The following is a 26,144-nucleotide window of genomic DNA, read 5'->3' on the forward strand; positions in this document are numbered from 1 at the left end:
GGCAGCCAAAGAACCAACCCATCACGAAACATACAAAGACAAAAGGCTAAGTCTTCCAGGAGAGCCTGGAACGTGGACGAAGTTCAGAAAAGCAGAGTGTGGCCACCTCCTCGCGATGGCCTGGGGTTGTGCCTGCAGGTCGGCAGGCTTCCCCAGCTGGCACGGTGGTGCCTCGGTGACAGCCCGATTCCTGGGCGCTCCCCCATCAGCCACTTAGGGGGTCTTCGCGGTAGTGAATGGCACAGCGCAGTTTCTCCAGCATGATTTCCAAAGAGGAGTACTGGGGCAGCTTGATCATGAACATGCAGGTTTCCACTCGGATGTAGCGAGAGTCGGGGGAACCTACCAGAGAAATGCGGTGAGCGTTAGGGGCGTGGAGCCAGGAGCCCAGTGTGAGCGGGCTGGCCAGCCTCGCTGCCTTCAGGTTTGCCTCTGGGAAGCTGCAAGCCCATCCCAAGGTCTGGCAGGTGGGGGTGAGACACAGCTTGGTCCGGTAACTTTTTTTTTTTTTGGTGTGTGTGTGTGTGGGGTGTTACTGGGGATTGAACCCAGCAGCATTCTGCCTTCGATCTAAACCCCAGCCCGATTTTATTATTTGGAAGAAGGGTCTTGCTAGGTTGATGAGTCTCAGAATCTCACTACTTGCTGAGGTTATCCTTGAACCTATGATCTTCCTGCCTCAGCCTCCCAAGTTACTGGGATTACAGGTGTGCCACCAAGCCCATTCCAGTAAAGTTTTCTTTTTCTAATTTTTCCCCTGCATTTAAAAACTAGGAGATAGCTGGACGTGGTGGCGCACGCTTATAATCCCAGCATTCGTGAGGCTGAGACAGGAGGATCACGGTTCACAGACAGCCTCAGCTACTTAGTGAGGCCCTCCACAACTTACTGAGACCCTGTTTCAAAAAATAAAGAATAAAAAATAGGGGGTGTAGCTCGGAGGTCAAATGCCTCTGGGTTCCATCCCCAGACCCGCAAAAAAGAAAAAAAAAAAAAAAAGGGATAAAAATAGGGCTAGGGGTGCCAGGCGTGGTGCCACATACATGTAATCCCAGCACTTGGGAGGCTGAGACAGGAGGATCGCACAGATTCGAAGCTAGCCTCAGCTACTTAGTGAGGCTCTCAGCAACTTAGACCCTGTTTCTAATAAAATATAAAATAGGTCTGGGAGTATAGCCTGGAGGTAGAAAGCCCCTGGGTTCTATCCCAGTACCACCAAAAAAAAAAAAAAAAAAAAAAAAAAAATAGGGATAGGGGTGTAGCTCGGAGGTAGAATGCCCCTTGGTTCCATCACCAGTATTGAAAAAAAAAGAAGTGAGGGAAAAAAAAAAAAAAAAACAGAGTTGGAATGTAGCTCAGAGGTGGAACACTCCTGGGTTCAATCCCAAGTACCAAAGTAAACAAACAAGCCGGGCGTGGTGGCGCACGCTTGTAATCCCTGCGCTTGGGAGGCAGAGACAGGAGGATCGCGCAGGTTCGAAGCCAGCCGCGCGTGCTGGCTTAGGAGACCCTGTTTCCAAATTAAAAAAAAAAAAAAAGTAAAAATAGGTCTGGGTGTGTAGCCTGGAGGTAGAAGGGCTTCCAGGAACCCCAGTACCACCAAAAAAACCCAAAAAACAAAAAACAAAAAACAAAGTAAACAAACAAACAAATAAACAAATCAGGCATGGTAGTACACATTTGTAATCCCAGTACTGAGGCCGAGACAGGAGGATCATAGCTTCAGGGCCAGCCTCAGCCCCTTAGTGAGACCCTGTTTCAAAATAAAGAATGAAGCCAGGCGTGGCTTCATTTGTAACCCAGCCTTTGGGAGACTGAGACAGAAAGACTGAGGTTCAAGGACAGCCTCAGCTACTGCTTAGTGAGGCCCTTTGCAGCTCAGTGAGACCGTTTCAAAATAAAGACTAAAAAATAGGGTTGGGGTGTAGCTTGGAGGTACAATGTCCCTGGGTTCCATCCCCAGTACTGCCAAAAAAAAAAAAAAAAAAAAAAAGAATGAAAAATATAGCTGAGGATATAGCTTGGAAGTAGAATCCGCCTGGGTTCAATCCCCAGTACTGCAAAAATAAATAAATAATAAATAAATAAATGAATAAATAGCAATCAGTACCCGAAGATCTGTAACGGACGTCAGACCTGTACTGCCGCTGCCCCCGCTCTTTCCCTCATCTCTGGGGTTTGGTGTGTGGCATCCTGTTTATTCTCCTTCATGCAGAGGGCCGGGCAGCCCCAGTTCCAATCAGAGAAGAACCTAACTGTCCCCTGGGCACAGAACTGGGGAGGGCAGTACCTGCTGTGCCATCTGGGGGGGCAATCTTCATGGGGTAGGGGGGCACGTGGGCCGTGTCGGGGCCCCCGTCTTTGCAGGGGCAGGTGAATGGGATGCGCTCCTGGTTGCAGGCGAACTTGACGAACTTGCAGAGCTCCTCCTGGGTGAACGTCTCCAGGGCTCCCCAGAAGAACTCGATGTGCTGGTCCGTCTCCATCAGCCCCACCTGGTACATGGTGTGGGCCTGGGGAGGAGAAGCCCCAGATGTGGGCAGGCCCGGCTGCTGCTGACCGCGGGCTGCCCAATCCCAGGCAGGGCCCCGCAGGCGCTTCCCGTGGGCCACAGACACAGGTGACTTCAAGGACGGCACGTCAGTGGGGACGGCGCTGAGACGGCCGCTGCTGACCCTGCCATCGAAGCCGAGGGTGGCCTGGGTGGGCGGCAGGTCCCCAGCTGCCTACCTTCAGGAACTCGAGGTTGATGTGTGGCAGGCCACAGGTGCGTAGCTCCATCTCCAGCGGGCTGAGGGTGGTGAGCAGCTGCAGGGGGATGATGGAGCCCAGGCCGGCCCGCACGGCCGTCACGCACTCCACGTTCTGAAGCTCCCGCAGCCGCAGGCTCCGGATGGCGGCCGCGTAGATGTCCTTGTTTTCCCATCTGCCGGGTGGGGGAGGCAGGTGAGGGAGAGCCCTGCTGGCTGGTGGGGCTGCTCCTGGGCCGGGCCACACCCACTCAGCGGGAAGTCCCAGCCCTCTCAGGGACCAGGGGCTCCCCGGCCTGGCAGCTCAGCTCATTCCTCTGGCCCTGGGGATCCCCTGCCCCAGAGCTGCTGTTCCTTGAGAGAGGCCTTTAGCTGAAGACATCTCCTTGGCGCTTAAGGTCCTGCCTCAGGTCCCTCCCCTGGTGGAACCCCCACCTAGCACCTACCCTGGGACCTCTGCTATTGCCCAAGCCCAGGGCTGCTGCCGGCTGGGCAGCGGCTGGGTCAGACTTACGCCACAGGGATGTGCCGGCCTCGGCTGCACAGCTCCACCTCCTCGCCCGTCATGGTCAGGTAGGTGAACCTGCAGCAGGGCTTGTTGGGGCTGTCGGGGCTCTCGGTGGCCAGGTGCTGGGAGGTGATCTCGGCGCACAGGGCCTCCAGCTCGCTCTCATCGCTCATCTGTAGGGCAGGGGCAGCTGGGGCTCACTGCCGGCCTGCGGCGAGGCCCCTGGCGGTGGGGCTCTGACCTCCGGCCCGGCAGACGCCCAGCAGCTTGGCAACTCCCACTCTCGACAGATGGGTGGCATGCGATACCGGCCAGAACAGTGAAATCTGAGCTACAGGGCCTTTCCGATCCTGTCGGAAGCAGCAGCCCTGGCACGGTGCACCCCACTGGGGGTGGTCCGTCACTGGCAAGGGCACCTTTGCCAACAATCTGGGGACAGTGCCTGAGGCTGATTTTTTGGGGTTTTTTTGGTAGTACTAGGGATGAACTCAGGGGCATTTTACCTCCAACCTACACCTCTGTTTTTTTTTCTTTGAGTTTAAAAGAGGGTCTTACTAGGTTGCTGAGGTTGCCCCAGAACCTGCAATTCTCTTGTCTTAGAGTCCTAAGTACTGGGATTACAGGCATGTACCACCATGCCCAGCTCTGAAACTAGTATCTTTTTTTCTTTTTTTTCTTTTTGTGGTACTGGGGATGGAACCCAGGGGGCGTTCTACCTCCGAGCTATACCCCCAGCCCTATTTTTCAGTCTTTTTATGTTTGAAACAGGGTCTCACTGAGTTGCAAAGGGCCTAAGTAGCTGAGGTTGTGTGAAAACCACAATCCTCTGGTTGGGAGTACAAGCATGTGCCACCAGGCTCGGCCTTCTAAGACTAAATTTATTTATTTATTTATTTATTTTTTGGGTGGTACTGGGGGTTGAACCCAGAGGCTTTCTACCTCCGGGCTATACTCCCTGACCTATTTTCTACTTTATTTGGAAACAGGCTCTCACTAAGTTGCTGAGAGCCTCACAAAGTAGCCGTGGCTGGCTTCGAACCTGTGCGATCCTCCTGTCTCAGCCTCCCGAGTGCAGGGATTAAAGCATGCGCCACCACGCCCGGCTAAGACTAATTTTTGATTATATCATTTGGAAACCTAGAGTCAGTCCTTCCTAAAGCCAAACCTATATCAGTACCCTTTTTTTTTTTTTTTTTTTTTGCATGGTACTGGGGATTGAACTCAGGGGCATTCTACTTCCGAGCTACAACCCTGTTTTTATTCTTTATTTTTGAAACAAGGTCGTCTCATTAGGTTGCTGAGAGCCTTGCTAAGAGCTGAAGCTGGCCTTGAATTTGTGATCCTCCTGTCTCAGCCTCCCAAAGTACTGGGATTACAAGCTTGTGTCACCCCACCCAACTAATATCAATACTTTTAAAGAATGAGTATTTTTGCTGGTTGTGGTGACACATACTTGTAATCCCAGTACTTGGGAGGCTGAGACAGATTGCAGGGGTTTTTTTGGGTCTGGGGATGGAACCCAGAGGCTTTGACCTCCAAGCTATACCCCGTGCCCTATTTTTTGTTCTTTATTTTGAAACAGGGTATCACTAAGTTGTAGAGGGCCTCACTAAGTAGCTGAGGCTGTCTGCAAACCGCAATCCTCCGGTCTCAGCCTCCCAAATGCTTGGATTACAAGCGTGCATGCGCCACCATGCCTAGTTGACAGATTGGAGTTTTGAGGTTTTTGAGGACAGCCTCAGTGAGACTCTTAGCAACCCAGTGACACCCTGATTCAAACCAGAAAATAATGGAGTTGGGTGTGGTGGCCCATACTTATAATCCTTGTACTTGGGAGGCTGAAACAGGAGGATCTCAGGTTTAAGGGTAGCCTCAGCTACTTAGGCCCTCCATAACTTAGTGAGACCCCATTTCAAAATAAAGAATTAAAATTAGGGCTGGGGGTATAGTTCATTGGCAGAGTGCCCTTGCATTCAACCTCTGAGCTATATGTCCAGGCCTTTGTATTTTTTCTTTCTTTTTTTGGTGGTATTAGGGGGTAAATCTAAGGGCATTCTACCTCTGAATACCACATGCCCTATCTTATTTTTTATTTTGAAACAGGGTCTAAGTTGCTGAGGACCTTACAAGGTTGCTGAGACTGGCCTCAAATCTGTGATTCTCCTGTCTCAACCTCAAAAGTACTGGGATTATAGGTGTGTGCCACCACACCCGGAACCCTTTGTATTTTTTAGTTTCAAATAGAGTCTCACGAAGTTGCTGAGGCTGACCTGGAACCTGTGATCCTCCTGTCCTAGCCTCCCAAGTGCTGGGATTGCAAGTGTGTGCCACAATGCCCGGCTATCCTCAGACCCTTTAGAAAGTTCTTCCCCCACACTACTACTATGGCGAAGCTGACTGATACCTAGGATCCTAGCTCTGCTCCTCCTGTGGCTGACTCTCTGCCAGGGATGGCCAAGTGGGACAACTGCAGAGACCCTGCCCATGAGGCGCATCAAGGGCTCATCACGTTGCTGTGGGGAAAGGCAGAATCAGCTGAGAGCTCCCTGGACCAACGTCCCATGGAGTGCAGCCCTGTGGGCCTTCAGGGAGACTGGCACAGAGCAGGGCATCTCCAGGCAGGGAGAGTGTGTACTGAAAAGCTCAGCCTTTGGAGCCCACAGGAGCACTGGCCAGTCATGTCACCTCAGAGCCTCTTTCCCTTGGGGCGAGGACAGGAGAGAGCCCGCAGCTCGGGCCTTAGGTGAGGCCTAAGAGGAAAGCAGTTTTCAGAGCTCCCTGAAGACAGGAGGCGGCCCAAGCGCAGCATGCAGGGCTCAGTGACCAGCCGGCAGCTGCGCACGGGCCATGTCCCGCCAGGCGGGCTGCCAGACATTGCCGTGGCCTCCACAGCCCCGCATGTGTTCCAGAGTGCAGGGAGGGGGACACCTTCCTTTCTAGTGTCTTCCTGGCTAATCAGATGATCTGCATGGCTGACCTCTTGTATCTGAGGCTCCAGACGGCTCTTAACGACACAGGACCTGTGTCTGCAGCTCCCACTCCTCATCGGACCTCTCTCCCTGTTTCCTTGGGCCTGGGAGGGCTGGTCACATCACTGCTGTCTGAGACCAGCCTTCCTGGACAGGCTAACATCCTCTGGAGGACTGTAATATAGCATTGCAGGGTGCTTGGGTCTGCATGGACGTGGTGTGGAGGGTCCTGCTGCCCCCAGAATGAATGTGCCTTTACTTACACTCTCAAATTTCTTGATGTAATTGTAGGTCAGTATGTCTGCTTCCTGCAGGTCCTGATCAGGGTCGAGGGGCTCACCCACCAGTGTCTTCCAGAAGGAGGGCAAAAGGTCCAGGGGGAGGGGGACATCTGCCCGGATGGCAATCCCCAGCAACTGGCCCAGGAAGTGCAGCAACTGCTCCTCCCCGTAGGTGATGGGGCTCGGTGTCAGGATGTACTTGCCCTGGAGTGGAGGCAGCAGAGGAGCCCTGAGCTTGTGCCCCAGGCTGCCGCACCCACCACACACAAGAGAAGCCACTGCGAGGACACAGCCATCCCCAGCTCGCCCGGCCCGGAGCAGAGCGCAGTCCTCACCTTGTTCTTATTGACAGCAGAGCTGGGGCAGAGCAGCAGGAGCGACAGCGAGGAGCTCTGCAGCTCCTTACACACTTGCCACAGGAAGTGGCGGAAAGAGCCACCTGCAGGTCAGAAGACAGGTCAGCACCAGGACGGCCCCTGGAGGCACCTGGGTAGCCCATTCCTTCCGGACTTGATTGCTGGGACCAACTTGCCAACTTTACTGTGGCTATAGCAGAGCAGAGGAAAACTTGCCGGAGGCCTGGGGATCCCGAGGTCAAATTATGCTGTGCTAACTCATTAGCTAGGTGACCAGGGGCCGCAGGAGAGCTCTGAATCTGGCTCAGTCCCCCTGTCTACAAATGGCGCCTCACAGGCTGTGTAGCGGACTCGGGATGTGTGCTGACCCGCAACACGGGCAGCTTTGGGCCATGTCCGTTTTCCCCGGGCCACGCCGAGAGCAGGGCCGCCTCTTATGTGCAGCACTGCCTCCTGCTGCCCCCCAGGCTTGTGCTGACTCAGTGCTCAAGTGCACAGGCAGCAGCCAGGGCCAAGGGCAGTGGTGAGCAGGAATTCCAGCTCCTGCTGGTGCCTTTCAAGATGTCTTCATTTTCTCACACAACTCTTCCTGCTGGTGGGTCTCCTCTGGCCTCCCCGGGAGCTCCCCTGCTCGTGCCCTAAGGTCAGGAAGTAGACACTGCGGGGCTGCCCCTGAAGAGGCAGGAGCTTTATCTGAAGGGGATCCCAGGCCGAAGGCCTGGCTTCAGCCCCGCTGGTGGGCCTTCTGGAGCCTACCTAAACTTCTAGTGTCCTCGTTCCTCTATCTGCACACTGGGGCAGTGCTGGCCTTCTGCGAGATTTTGGTGCTCTGAGGAGGGCAAGGTGTCAAGCTGGGCTGGCACATTCAACAACCAGAAGCCAGAGCCAGCGTTCCCTGCTTTGGGAGGCTGCTTCTGGCCACTGTCCCAGTGGGGCAGACTCGAGGGAAATGGGACAGAGCTGGAGACTCCCGCCCAGTGTCCCCGAGGAAGAGGGCTTTGTTCCCATTCACAGCGGGAAATGCTTCTGGAATGCTGGAACGACATGCAACTGCTGGGATCACGAGGACTTTCTCAGCTGCTGCTCCTCATCCCTGTGGATCCCTATGACCAGGTGCCGCTTCAGGCAAGGACCCTAAAGCCCTGTCTCCTGGGGTACACATGAGCTGTAAGCCCACCCAGCTCCTTTGCCTGGGTGTTTGCTGGGAAGAGCCAACCACCGCTGGGAACATGTACGCTAGGCCCCAGGCAGGTCCCAGGGAACCAGGGCTGACGTGAGGGAGACGCTCTGAAGATCTGGTTCCCACAGGCAGACCTGGCTTCTGCAAGCAGGAGAAGAGGATGTGCCCTCTACTCATGGAAGTGGGGGCTCTGGGGCTGCTATGGAGGGACATCACTGGGGGGTTTTACATCGTAAACGCAGCCTCCTCCCCGAATGGGCAGGGCCACCCACTTACTGGTGCCATGGACCTCTTCCCCAGTGAAGCGGATGTTGAAGGCATAGGTAGGGTCGCCGCCACTAGCCAGCTTGACGCAGAGCTGAGAGGATGGCACAGAGGCCAGCTGCCTGGCAGCCTGGCAGAAGTAGGAATTCTCAGAAGCTCTGATTTCCCCTGGGAAATGAGAGAGGAGCGAGTCACAACCTCCAGTGGCCACTCTCTACCCTCCTGCCATGGGACAGACCCAGGCCGGGCAGGATGGCACTCTGCCTGCCGTCTGCTGCCACATCTTTTTCTTTTTGTCTGCAGTACTGGGGATGGAGATCAGGGGCATTTTACCTCTGAGCTACACCCCCAGCCCTATTTTTATTCTTTATTTTGAAACAGGGTCTCACTGAGTTGCAGAGGGCCTCACTAAGTAGCTGAGGCTGTCTGTGACCTGTGATCCCCCTGTCTCAGCCTCCTAAGTGCTGGGATTACAAGCCTGCGCCACCACGCCCCGCTGCTCTCCCATCTTAACACCTCTCAGCCTTATTGTGTGTATTTCCCCTCTGCGAGGAACCTGCTTCCTGGGCTTCTAAGGGGCTGGCCCTCCTCATCTCCTAGAGGTTCCCAGTGACTCCTGGACTGTCCTTCCCACCTTCCTGTCTGGCTCCTCACATCCTTCCAGTCCGTCTGCTGCCCGTCCTCCAGGGACGCCCGCCTGCACGATGATGCCAGACGCCAGAGTTGAGCAGACACATGGCCGCTTAGAATGACATCTATACTCTTCCTGCCAGTGGGGAGTGCAGGAAGGGGCTGCCTCTGTACAGGGCTAAGCACCTTTCGCTCTCTCCGCTCCTCCTGCTACCTGGGACTCCTGAAATCACCTTGGAATGGAAGCCACATACTGGACACGAGAGCAATGAGAGAAGCAGCCGGACAAATAAAGATGGGACTGGACCCGCTCTGGGCGCCCTTCTGGAGGCTGCCTCTGTGTCAGAGACATACTGTTTACCCACTGCTCTTTTACAATTTTCCTTTCTTTCTTTTTTTTGGTGGTACTGGGGGCGGAACCCAGGGAATTCCCACCTCTGGGCTATACTCCCAGACCTATTTTATAGTTTATTTGGGAACAGGGTCTCACTAAGTTGCTGAGAGCCTCACTAAGTAGATGAGGCTGGCTTCGAACCTGTGCGATCCTTCTGTCTCAGCCTCCCAAGTGCGGGAATTACAAGCGTGTGCCACCACGCCCAGCTCTGTTTGGCAATTTTGGTCTCTGTGATCAACCCTACCTCCAACAATTTCCAGTGGGTCCAGGGTGATTTCAGGTGCCGCGTGGTCCGCTGTCCTCTGCACAGTGGCATTCAGCACGCGGTTCATCACAGTTACCTTGGTGTCGTAAAAGATCAGCCCTGAAGAGGAATATGGGAGAGAGGTGTGGACAGGGATGCTTCCTTTCCTTCCCGCCAGAGGCCCCAGGGTCCCCACAGTCTTCTCAAGTCAGGTCCTGGGGTGGGGCACCCAGTGGCACACGCGGCAACATAAAGTGGTCACGACTTTGTGGAAGGTGATCTGCTAGCATTTAGCCAAATGCTAAGCACATATGCCCTGTCTGCCCCATGCCCAGGGGAGGCCTGGCTTGCAGAAACCACATGAGTGAGTGGGAGGCGCAAAGCATAGGCATAAGAGGATACTCACTGCTTTTTCCTTTGGTACTGAGGGTTGATCCCAGGAGCATCCTACTTCTGAGCTATACCCCAACCCTATTTTAATTAATTAAGAGGCCAGGCATGGTGGTGCATGCTTGTAATCTCAGCACTTGGGAGGCTGAGACAGGAGGATCACATTTCAAAGCCAGCCTTAGCTACTGAGTGAGGCGCTCAGCAACTTAGTGAGACCCTGTTTCCAAATAAACTGTAAAATAGGCCTGGGGGTGTAATCCAGAAGTAGGAAGCCCCTGGTTTCCACCCCCAGTACAACAAAAATAAATAAATAATTTTTTGGGCAGTATTAGGGATGGAACCCAGGGGCATTGTACCTCCGAGCTATACCCCCAGCTCTATTTTTTATTATTTACTTATTTATTTGTGGTACTGGGGATGGAACCCAGAGGCATTCTACCTCCAAGCTATAACCCCAGCCCTTTTTTTTATTCTCCATTTTGAAACAGGGTCTCACTAAGTTGCGAAGGGCCTAAGTAGCTGAGGCTGGTGGTGAACCTGCGATCCTCCTGTCTCAGCCTCCCAAGTACTGGGATTACAAGTGTGGGCCACCACGCCCGGCTTAACTTCCTATATTTCTAAATGACAACTTTTTCAGTAAGTTCTCCAGAGCATGTGTTACTTTGCTAATTTTAGCAGTTTCTCTTGGGGGTCCTGCTGCAGGGGAGGCCTATCTGCTAAATGTAAAGTTGGCAGCTGGGGTCCTTCCAGGGCAGCCTGGGTGATGGCCTGGTCACTCTGCCCTTGGCACCTGGCCATGTGCCTTACAGGTCACCTCTCTCTTCATGCTGGTTCAGGGAAGGCCCCAGCACTGACCTTTGGCTTCCTTCAGCAGGGCTGCGATGCTGTGGGTGTACATGGGTGTCTGGCGAAGCTCTACCAGGGGCAGGAAGAAAGTCTCCAGGGTGGTGTTGAGGGACTGGAGCAGGGCGAAGCGCAGGCGCAAGCTCTCGATGGGCACATCTGTGGGGGAGAGGATGGTCAGGCTGCCATCTCAGCGAGGCCCTAACGAGACACCCACCTGCAGCATTCTTAGGCGGTCCCTACCACTGGGGAGGGCTGACAGGAGTGGTCCCAGGGGTCTCCCCACAGCAGATTTTATTCCTGGGATCCTGAGATGCTGCTGGGGAGTGAGGGCCCCCCAGTGTGACCAAGCAGGTGCCAAAGAGTGAAGGATGAGGTCCTGGAAATCCAAGCCCCCAGCACTCCCTTGGGCCGTGCTAGGGCTTCACACTAATTAAAATTGTGATTGTGATTGTTGTTGTTGTTGTTGTTATTATTATTATTATTATTATTTTTAGGTGTGGTATTGGCATTGAACGCAAGGGCATTCTGCCTCTGAGCTATATCCCCAGCCCTATTTTTTTTTTTAATTTCAAAATAAGGTCTAAGTAGCTGAGGCTGGCTGCAAACCTGTGATCCTCCTGTCTCAGCCTCCCAAGTACTGTGATTACAAGCATGCACGGCCACATCCAACTGCTTTATTATTATTATTATTATTAGTAGTAGTAGTAGTAGTAGTAGTAATCTTGGGGTTTGAACTCAGGGCATTATGCATGCCAGACAAGCACTCTACCACTGAGCCACATCCCCAGCTTTATATAATTTTTTGAACTTTTTATTTTGAAGTAATTATGGACTATAGGAAGTACAAAATTAGCACAGAGGCCTCTGTACCTTTTACCCAGTTTTCCCCAATGGTGATGTATACCCAAGCCAGGAAACTGGGCCAAGAGCATGCTGTCTTTTTTTGTGTGTGTGGTACTGGGGGTTGAACCCAGAGCCTTCTACCTCTGAGCCACATCCCCAGCCCTTTTTGTTTTGGGTCTAAGTTACTGATGACCTCACTAAATTGTTGAGGCTGGGCCGGGAACCTGTGATCCTCCAGTCTCGGCCTCTCAAGTACTAGGATTAGAGGTGTGCGCCACCACGCCTGGCTGTCATGCTGCCTTTTAACTGTCTGTGTACCAGTTCCTTTCCTACCATGAGGCTGAATTCAAGGAAAACTTGCCTCTCTGCCTTCCCAGTACTCAGAAGAGCAGGGCCCGGGCCTGCTGCCGAGGAGGAAGCAGCGAGTGGCGCACCTGCAGTCAGGACGCTCCCTGTGGTTCTAATGGGGCTGACTCTGGGTGGGGCTACTCCTAGTCCTTTCACTCCCACAGCCCCTTGGCCTCAGGAGCCTCAGGCTGGGTCTTGGGCATGGCAGTCGGTGCTGCCTGCCAGCCCCACATTTGGCATCTACGGCTGGGCTTGCTGTAACGAGCACACAGAGAGGCTAGGGCTAATCTAACGCGGTCCTCACTCCGTCACCGGTTCCCTTTTCCTCATTCCCCTGGCAGGCCGGGGTGTTCTTAGTCTTCCCACAGTGGAGGTCTGATGGCATCTAGCCCTTGTACATGTGGCTTGTCCCGGGGCATGTCCGCCTGGGTAGGAAGAGTAGCCTCAGGAGGCCACATACTTGAGAGACAGGCCACCCTGGGGTCAGCAGCATCTGCGGGGTCCAGGTAGACCTCATGGGGGTGGAGCCGAGCCGGCGTGATGGCAAGGTGGCGGCATAGCCGGTTGATGTACTGCACAAGCGCCACGTCCATCTCCAGGGTCCACTTTCTCGAGGCCTTCTGCGCATGTCGGACATCAATGCAGGCACACCTGGGACAGGAGGGAGAAGGGCTAGGTGGGACGCTGCCCTCAGATGACGCAGCATTCTTCTTACAGAGCCCTGCCCTGACCCCTGGAGTGTGGTCAGAAGACCGCCTGCCTGCCAGGACTTTCTTCTCTTTCCTTTCTTGGTGCTGGGGGTTGACACCAGGGGTGTTCTACCTCCAATCTACACCCCACACCTGGGGATGGGACTCCGGGGACTTTTATCTCTGGGCTACACCCCCAGCCCTATTTTATTTTTCATTTCGAAACAGGGTCTTGCTAGGTTGCTGAAGGTCTCACTCAATTGCTGAGGCTGGCCACAAGCCTACAATCCTGTCTCAGCCTCCCAAGTACTGGGATTATAGTATGTCCACCACACCTGGCTCAGGGCTTTCTTGGGCTCAAACTGCTCTTTGTTGGGAAAGCCATTTCGAATTAAACGCGGTGAGTTTGCCAGGGGCAGTGTGCACAGGGCAACCTTCTGGAAGTCTGGTTACACACACGTGCATGCGCCTGCTACTTGTGTTAGGGTGAAGGCGGGTGTTAGGGATCTGGGGTGAAACCAAGGCCTCACACAGTAGTCCTGCTGTAAGTACACCCACTAACTGAGCCTGGGTGTCTTTACCTATAAAATGAGCTCATAATTACATTAGTCCCATTTTTGTCACAAGACACCACGGCGAGCACACGCGTAGCGTGTCCATGTGCAGTGACCCACGGAGGGACAGGCACCGCTGACCTCTGCCCTATCTAGCACGTGCCTGCGAGCTGTTGGACACGACCCGAATGCAGAGTGTGGGGGGAAATTGGCTAAACAAATTAACTGCACCTAGAGATGGAATGCTGATCACATGAAATATTATTATAATAGGGATGATACGGAAAAATGAAGAAAAAATAAAGTAGATTGCACAGCAGTAACGTGTCTGATCTTGGACTGAAATCATCGACCTCTAGAAAAAGGACAGGAAAGGTATTTCCTGAGCATTCTGTGGCCATTATCTTTGGACAAAGAATCGCGGAGACCTCCTGCATGTCCGCATACACTATGAGGTTTTTTTTTTTTTTTTTCTTTCTTCGGTGCTAAGGATCGAACCCAGGAGCATTCTACCTCTGAGCTATATCCCCAGCCCAATGTTTTATTCTTTATTTTGAAACAAGGTCTCACTAAGTTGCAGAGTACCTCACTAACTATCTGAGGCTGGCCAGGAACCTGGAACCTCCTGTCTCAGCCTCCCAAGTTCTGGGATTACAAGTGTGCACCACCATGCCCAGCTTACTACGAGGCTTTTAATTAGTGTGCATGTCCTTCCACAAGCACTGGCTATCAACCCTACACAGGCAGGCAGTGCCCAGCATGTGGGCAGGTACCTGGCAGTTTAGTTCCATAGCCCAGGGTACCCCAGGGGGCCACATCCCACACGGGCTGCGTGGCCCAGGAGGAGCCCATAGGGAGAGAGGAGGGCATGGCAGCAGCTCTGTCCTCACCACAGCCACCGTGGCCCCTCTCCAGGAGGCTCAAGAGAGAGCTACATCTGTCCCTGGAGGGGCAGTCTAGCTTGGCAGCTGTTGGACCCGAAGACACGTGTGGTGCGGAGCAAGGGATGCAGTGTGGCATCAGCATGGCCTCTGTGCCGGCACGAGTGAGCCCTTATAGCTAAATTACAAATGTATAACATTGACCAAGTTCATTCCCAGACCAATTTGCTCCCTTCCCTCTTAGAATGCAGTTTCTAGTCCAAAATATGCAATTCTACCTTTCAAAAAAAACCCCTAGGGGTTTTACCAATTTCTTTTTCTTTCCTTTTTTTTTTTTTTTTTTTCTTCCCAGTACTGGGAATGGGACCCAGGGGCATTTTACCTCCGAGCTACACCCTCATCCCGAATTTTTTATTCCTTATTTTGAAACGGTCTCACTGAGTTGCAGAGGGCCTCACTAAGTGGCTGAGGCTGTTCACGAACCCTGATCCTCCTGTCTCAGTCTCCCAAATACTAGGATTACAAGTGTGCACTGCCATGCCCAGCCCCTCTTACTAATTTTTTTTTTTTTTTGGTGGTACTGGGGGTGGAACCCAGAGGCTTTCTACCTCCAGGCTATACTCCCTGACCTATTTTATAGTTTATTTGGAAACAGGGTCTCACTAAGTTGCTGAGAGCCTCACTAAGTAGATGAGGCTGGCTTCGAACCTGTGCGATCCTCCTGTCTCAGCTTCCCAAGTGCAGGGATTACAAGCGTGCGCCACCACACCCGGCTCCTCTTACTAATTTCTAAAACGAGCCTGAGTGGCCCACGTGAGAGAGAGCCAGAGGGCTGGGCTCCCTCTGTTCTGTGCGTATGTTGTTTGGAATTCCCTTAGAGACAGGAAGGGAAATCACACCTGTCCTTGGAGACCTGGTGAGCAGTGCTTGAGGCCAGGAGGGAGAGGACAACAGAGCCTAGGAAAGTGAGGGTCCCAGGAGAAAACCCCAACCCCCAGTGTGACTACGTGAAGACAGGGCCTTCATGTAGAGGTAGTTAAGAGGTAGTTAAGGTGAAATACATCATATGGGTGGGCCCTAAGCAGATGGGGACCTTAGAAAGTGTCCCTATAAGGAGAGGAGAGATCAGAACATGGGCAACAGGTGGAGGGAAGACAGGGCGGTGGGAGGCAGCCATGGTGAGCCACAGGGAGGCCACTCCCTGCTGACACCTTGATCTTGAACTTTCAGGCTCCAGAACTAAAAAAAAAAAAAAAAAAAAAAAAAAAAAAAAAAAAAAAAAAAAAAAAATCTGTGGCTTTAGCCACTGTGGATATAGTAATATAGTATTCTGTTACGGCTGCCTGAGCCCATGAGTACAGTTCAAAAGTCATGATGTGGGCCGGGCGTGGTGGTACATGTTTGTAATCCCAGTACTTGGGAGACTGAGACAGGAGGGTCGCAGGTTCATGGCCAACCTCAAATACTTAGTGAGGACCTCTTTCTTTTCTTTGTTGTGTGTGGGCCTGGGGATGGAACCCAGAGGCATTCTACCTCCAAGCTACACCTCCAGTGAAACAGAGTCTCACTGAGTTGCAAAGGGCCTCACTAAGTAGCTGAGGCTGTCCATGAACCTCGATCCTCCGGTCAAAGCCTCCCAAATGCTGGAATTACCAGCGTGCACCACCACGCCTGGCTCCAGTTAGACCCTCTTTCAAAATAAATAATAAAGCTTGTCGTGGTGGCACATGATTGTAATCCCAGCATTCAGGAGGCTGAAACCGGAGGATCACATTTCAAAATAAAGAAGAGATCCTGTTTCAAAATAAAGAATAAGAAATAGGGCTGGGGGTGTAGCTCGGAGGTAGAATGCCTCTGGGTTCCATCCCCAGTACTTCAAATAAATAAGTAAATAAATAAAGAAAAAGAAAAAGAAAAAATAGGGCTGGGGGTATAGCTCAGAGGTAGAATGCCCCTGGGTTGAATCTCGAATAACACACACACACACACACACACACACACACACACACACACACACACTAGTCATGATGTGGATGAAAAGAACAGGGCTATTTTTTTTCCTTCTTTTTTTGTTTTGGCTTTTGCAGAGGGCCTCACAAGTTGCTGAGGCTGGCTGGGAACCTGCAATCCTCCTGTCTTGGCCTCCCAAGTACTGGGTTATAGGGATGTGCCACCACGCCTGGCTACAACAATGGGACTATTTTCTTCTTGTTTGTTGTACTAGGGATTAGAGCTGGGGGCGTCCTACCTCCGAGCTATCTCCCCATCCCTATTTTATTTTTTATTTTTACTTTTTGCGGTATTGGGGATGGAACCCAGGGGCATTGCACCTCCGAGTTACACCTCCAGCCCTATTTTTTAGTCTTTTTAGTTTTGAAACAGCGTATCACTGAGTTGCGAAGGGTCTTGCTAAGTAGCTGAGGCTGTCCGTAAACTGCAATCCTCAGGTCTTCGACTCCTGAATGCTGGGATTACAAAGCATGCACCACTATGCCCGGCTCTATCTATCTATCTATCTATCTATCTATCTATCTATCTATCATCTATCTAGTGGTACTGGGGGTGGACTCCCAAACCTTTTTTTTTTTTTTTTTTTTTTTTGGTGGTACTGGGGATGGAACCCTTCCACCTCCAAGCTACACTCCCAGACCCATTTTATAATTTTTATTTGGAAACAGGGTCTCTTAAAGCCAGCGAGGCTGGCTTCGAACCTGCGTGATCCTCCTGTCTCTGCCTCCCGAGCGCGGGGATTACAAGTGTGTGCCACCACACTAGGCTCTTCTATTTTTTATTTTGAAGCAGGATCTCACTGAGTTGCGGAGGGTCTAAGTTGCCGAGGCTGGCTTTGAACCTGAGACTTTCCTTTCTCAGCCTCCCAAGTACTGTATTACAAGTGTGCACTACCATGCTCAGCTTATAGGGTTACTTTCAAATGGTCACAACAACAACAGCAACAAAACTTAGTAATTATGAGGAACCAGGAAAGAGTGTGGAAGGCCTTACACTGGGGAAGATGGGCTGGCTCCAGAACGTGTTTCTACACATGGTATCAGCTGGGCAGAGGTAGCCTCTTACCTCTCGAAATGAAGATCGTAACCACATGATAAAATCGCCCTCCACACGCTCCGGATGTCCTGCTTGGCTCGGTCAATAACGAACTTGTGAAATCCTTCCAAGGTCAGGTATTTTTCCTCGGGGACTGAAAGAAGAGCGTTCACAGCATCAGGAAGCTGGTTAAGAACTGCCTACGATGCAGGCCTCACGACACGTTCTCATGACTTGCTCTTTTTCTAGTCTGGTCCACCTGATTTCCCTTCCACTTTCTGCACCTGCAGGGTCTGTTATTTTGCTATCTCTCCCCATTGCCCATGGGGCACACGTGACCCCTTCACCAACCAGTACAGCGGTCCCCCACCTCCCTTCCTCATGCAAGTCTCAGAAACACCCCCCCAACAGGAGGATCTTCATGACGACGAGACCAGTTTTTTCCAGTTCTACTAGGGCCTTTAGGAGGCTGATGTTCTAGGTCACTAGCTGAGGCAAGGGCCTTCTAGTAGAAAAGTCCCAAGGAGGTCTCCAAAACTTGTTCAATCATATCATCTTTTTTTTTTTTTTTTTTTTTTGGTACTGGGGATTGAACCCAGGGGCATTTTTCTTCTGAGCTATACTCCCAGCCCTTTTAATCTTTTTATTTTTTGCGGGTCTGGGGATGGAACCCTGGGTCATTTGACCCCGAGCTACACCCCCTGTCCTATTTTTTATTCTTTATTTTGAAACAGGGTCTCACTGAGTTGCAGAGGGCTTCACTAAGTAGCAGAGGCTGTCCGCGAACCGTGATCCTCTGGTCTCAGCCTCCCGAATGCTGGGATTACAAGCGTGAGCCACCATGCCCGGCTCCTATTTAATTTTTTACTTGGAAACACAATCTTGCGAGATGATGTGAGCCTCCCTGAATTGCTGAGGATGGCTTTGAACCTGCGATCCTCCTATTTCAGCTTCCCAAGTACTGGAATTACAGGTATGTGCCACTGTGCCTGGTTTTAATTTTTGTTTTGGACACCAGGTCTCACCAGGTGGTGAAAGTCTACCTAAGTTGCTGAGGCTGGTCTCAAACCTGAGATCATTTTGTCGTGGTGTCCCAAGTATGGGGATTATAAGCCTGTGCCACCAGGCCTGGCTCCAGAAGTCCTATTTTTACCTCAAGTTCATTGTCATGAAAGATAGCAACTGAGCATTTGTCAGGAATATTTCCCAATGTCTTTGAAAACACTGCCCTGCACAAACTAAGACCCAAGAGATCCCTGAGCCCAGAAAATGGAGCCACCCCAGTGGGAGACTGGCCAGGCAGGCAGAGGCCAGGACGCCCATGTCCAGAGTGGGCTGCTCTCTCTCCAGAACGGGAGCAGACTCTCCAGCCTGGACAGCACCCAGGCTGCTCATTTACCTTCCTGTTTTTTGGTGGGTGACTTTTCTGGGTCCTTTTCATCTGGTTTGCTCTTTTCTGGGGACTTTGGCTTCACAGTTGGCTTCTTCTCGCTTAAGGCAGTCCTGCTGTAGTCCAAAATGTTGGAATCAGAATTCTGTATATGTGCGTCCATTTCCTCACAAATGGATAGACACACACACACACACACACACGTTCACACCCCTTTTCTACCCAACTCATGGCTTATGGTTCAGACAGGGCTCTGTAGGATCACTTTTGTTCTGAGCAAGAAAAGTTTACTAAGCAAAATTACAAAGAAAACTCAATACTTTAAGACATGGAAGATTGCTGGGCGTGGTGGCACATGACTATAATCCCAGCACTTGGGAGGCCAAGACAATAGGATCGCAGGTGCACAGCCAGCTCCTTAGTGAGGCCCTCCGCCACTTAGTGAGACCCTGTTTCCAAATAAAGAATAAAAAATCGGGCTGGGAGTCTAGTTCAAAGGTAGAATGACCCTAGGTTCAATCGACAGCACCAAAAAAAAAAGTGAAAGACCTTCCAGATGCTTTTCAAACACTTTTACTTCAGAGTTGTACTGTCCAATAAAGTAGCCAGTAGTCAGAGAGAGCCACGTATGGTTAAAGTGTGACGGAACCACAAGTTTGCTTCCTTAACTATCTATGTCACAGTGCAGGTGTTCTGGACCCAGAGGTGCACAGCAGAACACACACACAAAAACAGATTTCCAGCAGCCTAGAAAACTGTACTGGATAGTAATGGTTTAAAAGCGCCTTTTCTTTCCCTTTTCTCTTTTTTTGTGGTACTGGAGATTGGACTCAGGGGTGCTCTACCTCTGAATTATATCCCCAACCCTATTTCCTTTTTTTTCCTTTTTCTTTTTGGTGGTCCTGGGCTTCCTGGAAGCCCTTTTACCTCCGGGCTACACTCCCAGACCTATTTTATGCTTCTTTTTTATTTGGAAACAGGGTCTCTTAAGCCAGCACGGCTGGCTTCAAACCTGCGCGATCCTCCTGTCTCCGCCTCCCAAGCGCGGGGATTACAAGCATGCGCCACCACGCCTGGCTATTTTCTATTTTAAAAAAGGGTTTTGCTAAGTTACCATATGCTGGCCTCAAGCCTGCAATCCTCTTGCCTCAGCCTCCCATGTACTGGGATTATAGGTGTGTGCCACTGTACCTAGCTTAAAAGTGCCATTTCTAGGCAATTAATTGATAGAAAGACACTGAAATATCCTGGCCATTTACGCAACCTCTCTGCTCCTGCTGGGCAAGATTTTGCCATTAGAATTTCAAATGTGAGAATTTGAAGGAAAAAAAAGTAGTTTCTATGTTTGGGATAACTTATTTTTATTTATTTATTTTTGGTGTTCAGAACTGAACCCCAGGCCTCACACATGCTAAGCACATAATCTACCTCTGAGCTATATACCCCTAGTCCAAATTAATTTTGACCCATATGCATGCAGGTATTCTCTAATTTTCATATATATAATTTTTATGGTTAAAGTAAGTATGCTTTAAAAACAACTCTGTGCTTTGGAGATATTTTCTTTTTAATTTCGTTTGTGCTAGAAATTAAACCCAGGGGCATTATACCTCTGAGCTATACCCCCAAATCTTTTTTTTTTTTTTTGTGGTACTGGGGATGGAACCCTTCTACCTTTGAGCTACACTCCCAGACCTATTTTATATTTTATTTGGAAACAGGATATCTTACGCCAGCAAGGCTGACGTTGAACCTGCGTGATCCTCCTGTCTCTGCCTCCCAAGCACGGGGATTACAAGTGTGTGCCACCACGCCTGGCCACCCCTAAGCTTTAAAAAAACAAAACAAAACAGGACCTTATTAGGTAGATGAGAGTTTCACTATTTACTGAAGCGGTCCTAGAACCTGTGATCCTCCTGTCTCAGCTTCTAGAGTACTAGAATTAAAGATGTGTGCCACCATTCCCAACTGGAAATATTTTCTTTTTCTTTTTTTTCAACACTGGGGATGGAACCCAGGAGTATTCTACCTCCAAACTACACTCCCAGCCCTATTTTTATTCTTTTTATTTTATTTTTGTGGTACTGGGCATTCTACCTCCTAGCTACATCCCCAGCCTCATTTTTTAGTCTTTCTTTATTGATTTTGCGGTTCTGGGAATTGAACCCAGGGACATTCTATCTCCAAGTTATACCCCCAGCCCTATTTTTTTATCTTTTATTTTGAAATAGGGTCTCACTAAGTTGCAAGGACCTCACTAAGTAGCTGAGGCTGGCTGCAAACCTGTGATCCTCCTGTCTCAGCCTCCCAAACGCTGGGATTACAAGCGTGTGCTACCACGCCCGGCTCAAGCTCCAGCTTTTACTGCATTTTGGGGGCAAAGTGAAAGGCTGCCTTGTGGTTGATGAGGCTGAGGACTGTAGGGGCCGTGGCAGCAAAACAGAGACACCCTGGCTGCCCCAGCCCTTGTGCACCGATCGAGGGCCCCGGGCCCGCCCAGCAGCTGGCGGCGTGCACCTGACGCTGTTGAGCACGGCCTTGTCCTTGGCGGGCGGCTTGGTGATGGGCCTCTTGGTGCTCACCACCTTCACTGGGTGCTGCTCCTTCCCGGCTTTGCTGTACTTGCTCTTATCAAACTTGGGCTTTGGCACACCGTACTTCCTCAGGATCTGCAGAGCGCAAAAGCAGGGGGCGGGGTCCTGAGGCTCGTTCCCAAGGGCACCCGAGGCCCAGCAGGGGGTGGGGGGTGGCTACCTGCGTGAGTTGGTCCTCCAGCACCTTCTTTGGAGGCCGGACGTTGGTGAAGAAGGGGTGGAGGAGGTTGCCTGGTGTCTGGGAGTTGATCTGCTCCTTGCTAAGATAGATGTCGGAGACTCTGATGGGCTTTGCTGGTGTCAGGCTCAGTGTCTGCTCTGAATGGGCGCAGCTCTTAAATATCTCCGTCAGGACCTCTCTGGCCCCGGGTACCAGCTTCTCCCCTGTTACAGATGGGAGGGAGGGCAAAACAATTCTGCTGTAAACATACTATGTTAGGACGTGCCCTGTAAGCATTTATTTATTTTTTAAAACCATTCCTTTTTGAACGTGGACAACGGGTATTCAGTGGAGACGAGCTGTACAAAAACACTTGGTTCCCCTCCTTTGGGCACACACCTCGGTCACGTGTCCAGCCTTCCTTGCAGTAAGGTGTAGTTGCCCCGGGACCACCTTCTCCCCAGGGACATGAGCCACGTCCAGGCCAGGATGCTGTCCTCTGCACTTGTCCCCTCTACTGGCTGCCTGGAAATGACAGCCCCCCTGGAATAGCATGCCTCAGACTCAACCTGGACTCCTACGTGTGAAAGAAAGAAACCCCTACTGGGCTTCAGCCACTGTATGCTGGGGTCCACTTATAGCAGTTTCGCCTGTCCTAACTTCAACAACATATGCTGGGCAATCCCAGAGGAGTAAAGAACACAGCAGATGTTTTCTTTTTCTTTTTTCTTTCTTCCTTTCTTTTTTTTTTCTTTTTTTCTTTTTCTTTTCTTTTTTTTTTTTTTGTGTGTGTGTGGTACTGGGGGTGGAACCCAGAGGCTTTCTACCTCCGGGCTATACTCCCAGACCTAGTTTTATACTTTATTGGGAAACAGGGTCTCACTAAGTTGCTGAGAGCCTCATTAAGTAGCTGAGGCTGGCTTCGAACCTGTGCGATCTTCCTGTCTCAGCCTCCCAAGTCCTGGGACTACCAGTGTGCATCACCACACCAGCTTCAGCAAATGTTTTTAGTGTAATGGAGGAGTTATCAATTGACTTACTGCATTATTAGAAAACATGTTTCAAAAGTGGTAGGATGAGCCAGGCATGGTGGCATATACTTGCAATTCTAGTACTTAAGAGACAGGAACAGGAGGACTGCTGGTCTGAGGACAGTCTCAGTAAGTAGTGACACTCTCATCAACCTAACACGACCCTATTTCCAAGTAAAAATAAAAATGAAAGGTCCGGGAGTGTAGCTTGAAGGTAGAGTGCCCCTGGGTTCAATCCTCGGTATCCTGCCCACATACGCACACAACACATTAGGATGAGTGAGGAGAAGAGAAGGGCTCAAGATACAAGAAAACAGTTTCTGCACATTAGAGGAGAGAGCTGATCTTCCTGGTCCATGAACAGGTCTGCTAGAAGGCAAGTGGCCTCCCTGGGAGCCCGTCCCAGATGCGCTGCAGCTCCTCAGCTCCCGTTGGCACCACGCCCTTCTCCTTCCTCCTCCCCTCCTCTCTCTGGATGCACATCCTGGCTGAGAGCTGACTCGGCCACAACTTAAGACTCCCATGGGCACAATGTGTGTGGCAAAAATGAGGAGGAAGCCAGGTGAAGTGGTGCACGCCTGTAATCTGGGTCCTTGGGAGGCTGAGACAGGAGAATCGCAGGTCTAAGTCCAGCTTTAGCCTCTCAGAGAGACTCTTTCAAAATCAAAATAAAATAGGGCTGGGGTGTGGATTGGAGGTAGAACACCCATGGGGTCAATCCCCAGTAGCAAGCTGGGCATGATGGCGCATGTTTGTAATCCCCACACGTGGGAGGCTGAGACAGGAGGATCGTGCAGGTTTCAAGCCAGCCTCAGCTACTTAGTGAAGCTCTCAGCAACTTAGTGAGACCCTGTTTCCAATAAAATATAAAATAGGGCTAGGAGTATAGCCCGGAGGTAGAAAGCCCCTGTGTTCCACCCCCTAGTACCCCCACACTAAACAAACAAACAAACAAACAAACAAACAATCCCCAGTAGCACACAAACACATCAAAAGGGGGTCATACCTACATCACCAAACACTGAGTACATCCTGTGGAAGGTCTGACTATAATAGTATCAGGAACTGAAAGCACTTCAGGTTGAAAGTGTGGAAAGAGCCAGCTGTGTTGGCACGCGCTTGTAATCCCAGTACTTGGGAGGCTGAGACAGACAGGAGGATCGCAGGTTCAAGGACAGCCTCAGTAAGTAGTGAGATTCTCATCAACCTAGTGAGACCCTTTTACAAAATATTAAAAAATAGGGCTGGTCGTGTAGCTCAGAGATATAATGCCTCTGGGTTCAATCGCCAGGACCACAGCAGGGGAAATGTGTGGAAAGACTGGAAAAGCAATCGTTGTGGCAGAAAACCCTCGGACCAGTAAGTAGACCTTATACTCCGCACCTGCCACATGGGCAGCCGGGAGCTGAAGGGGTGAACACATACCCACCAGGGAGCTGGGCTGTGCCTGGCAGCCAGAAGGCAGCTGCTCCAGGGGAAAATACTGAAAGTACCCGCAATAAACAAAATATTAGTGCTGTTCTGAGCCATACGGAGCCTGGACGTAGTAGAAAAAGAATTGGTAACATCAATTCTAATCCTTTCTTACATAACTTTTTTTTTCTTTTTCTTTTTTGGTATTGGGGATGGAACCCAGGGGCATTGTTCCTCCGAGCTACACCTGCAGCGCTATTTTTTATTCTTTCTTTCTTTCTTTCTTTCTTTATTTTATTTTATTTTTTTTTTTTTGTGGTACTTGGGGGTGGAACCCAGAGGCTTTCTACCTCTGAGCTATACTCCCAGACCTTTTTTATATTTTATTTGGAAACAGGGTCTCACTAGGTTGCTGAATGAAAGCCTCACTAAGTAGCTGAGGCTGACTTCGAACCTGTGTGATCCTCCTGTCTCAGCCTCCCAAGCGCGGGGATTACAAGCGTGCGCCACCACGCCCAGCTTATTCTTTATTTTGAAACAGGGTCTCAACGAGTTGCAGAGGGCCCAAGTAGTTGAGCCTGGCCTCCTGTCTCAGCCTCCCAAACGCTGGGATTACAAGCATGTGCCACAATCCTGGCTTCTTATCTAACATTTTAATCCTCTGCTCATCATGGATATTTTGCCTTAATCTGTGTGTGTGTGTGTGTGTGTGTGGTGATGCTGGGACTGAACCCAGGGGCATTCTACCTCTGAGCTATACCCCTAGCCTTATTTTATTTTTATTTTGAAACAGGGTCTCACTAAGTTGCTGAGAGCCTCATTAAGTTGCTGAGGCTAACTTTGAACCTGCGATCCTCCTGTTTCAGTCTCCCAAGTACTGGGATTACAAGTGTGTGCCACCATGTCTAGCTTATTTTTTATTTTGAAATAGGGTTTCACTAAGTTGCTGAGGGCCTTGCTACATTGCTAAGACTGGCCTCAACACTCAATCATCCTGTCTCACCCTCCCAAATACTGAGGCTCTCTGTTTCAAAATACAAAATAAAAAATAGGTAGGGGTGTAGCTGAGGCTGTCCTTGAACCTGCCATCCCCCTGTCTTGGGAGGCCTCAGCCTCCCAAGTACTGGGATTACAAGCATGAGCCACCACGCCCGGCTTATTTCCACATTTCTTGACTGGGAACAATAATTTGAAACAACAAAGCCTCTATTCAATATATGTTTTGTTTTTGTGTGACACTGGGGATGGAACCCAAGGGAATTCTACCTTCAACCCTCAATCTATACTCCCAGCTCTATTTTTATTCTTTATTTCGAAATAAGGTCTTCTTAAGTTGTGGAGGGCCTCACTAAGTAGCTGAGGCTGGCCATGAACCTGCTATCATCCTATCTCAGTCTCTCAAGTACTGTGATTACAAGCATGCACCACCACATCTGGCTCTATTTTTGTTCTTGGAAAACATAAAAAACTCTATTTTAACATTTCAAAAAGTATTAAAGATCTAAAAGAGGAAGATTGCCGAGCGTGGTGGCGCACGCTTGTAATCCCCGCGCTTGGGAGGCGGAGACAGGAGGATTGTGCTGGTTCGGAGCCAGCCTCGCTGGTTTAAGAGACTCTGTTTCCACATAAAAATGTTAAAAAATAGGTCTGGGAGTGTAGCCCGTGGGAGTGTATACCAGAGGTAGAAGGGCTTCCAGGAACCCCAGTACCACCAAAAAAAAATAATAATAATAAAAGAGGAAGATGGGCCAGACTTGGTGGCACTCCTTGTAATCTCAGCATTCGAGAGGCTGAGACAGGAGAGCAGAGGTTTGAGGATAGCCTCAGCAAGTAATTAGACTCTCATTAACCGAGTGAGACCCTATTTCAAAATAAAAATAAAATAGGGCTGGAGGTGTAACTCAGAGGTAGAACTCAGAGGTAGAACGCCCCACAGTTTCATCTCTAGTACCACAGGGAGAAGGAAAAAAAAGCCTTGGGTCCTGGATGGACTCCTGGTATTTATATTTATTTATTTATTTATTTATTTATTTATTTATTTATTTGCGGGTCTGGGGATGGAACACAGGGACATTCTACCTCCAAGTTACACCCCCTGCCCTATTTTTTTATTCTTTATTTTCTTGAAACAGGGTCTCACTAATTTGCAGAGGGCCTCACTAAGTAGCTGAGGCTGTCTGTGAACCACGATCCTCTGGTCTCAGCCTCCTGAATGCTGGGATTACAAGTGTGTGCCACCATGCCCGGCATCCCTGGTATTTATATTAAAAAAAACAAAACAAAACAAAACGATGTGGGGCAGCCCCATAGGCCCCTCCACAAAAGGGCTTCCAGAATGACACAGGGGTGAGACATGGGACTTTGTTGGGGGCACAGTGCGGGGG

General features: G+C 50.6%; 1 protein-coding gene across 2 annotated transcripts in view; it reads right to left on the reverse strand.

Annotated features, from left to right (window-relative positions):
* Window positions 1-205: 205 nt before the first annotated feature.
* Window positions 206-26,144, reverse strand: part of HECTD4 (HECT domain E3 ubiquitin protein ligase 4) — a gene marked incomplete at both ends in the record, with an annotated part of 174,075 nt that continues 148,136 nt past the window's right edge. For both annotated transcript variants that reach the window (XM_080717667.1, XM_080717666.1), the window contains 14 exons: window positions 206-342; window positions 2,291-2,513; window positions 2,731-2,926; window positions 3,265-3,431; window positions 6,491-6,712; window positions 6,844-6,947; window positions 8,321-8,476; window positions 9,577-9,696; window positions 10,822-10,968; window positions 12,464-12,654; window positions 17,203-17,326; window positions 18,572-18,678; window positions 21,080-21,231; window positions 21,317-21,540. In XM_080717667.1, the coding sequence (XP_080573793.1) occupies window positions 206-342; window positions 2,291-2,513; window positions 2,731-2,926; window positions 3,265-3,431; window positions 6,491-6,712; window positions 6,844-6,947; window positions 8,321-8,476; window positions 9,577-9,696; window positions 10,822-10,968; window positions 12,464-12,654; window positions 17,203-17,326; window positions 18,572-18,678; window positions 21,080-21,231; window positions 21,317-21,540 (2,270 nt within the window). The remainder of the gene's footprint in view (window positions 343-2,290; window positions 2,514-2,730; window positions 2,927-3,264; window positions 3,432-6,490; window positions 6,713-6,843; window positions 6,948-8,320; window positions 8,477-9,576; window positions 9,697-10,821; window positions 10,969-12,463; window positions 12,655-17,202; window positions 17,327-18,571; window positions 18,679-21,079; window positions 21,232-21,316; window positions 21,541-26,144) is intronic.

This window comes from Muscardinus avellanarius, assembly GCF_963383645.1.
Source record: "Muscardinus avellanarius genome assembly, chromosome: 21".
NCBI lineage: Eukaryota > Metazoa > Chordata > Mammalia > Rodentia > Gliridae > Muscardinus > Muscardinus avellanarius.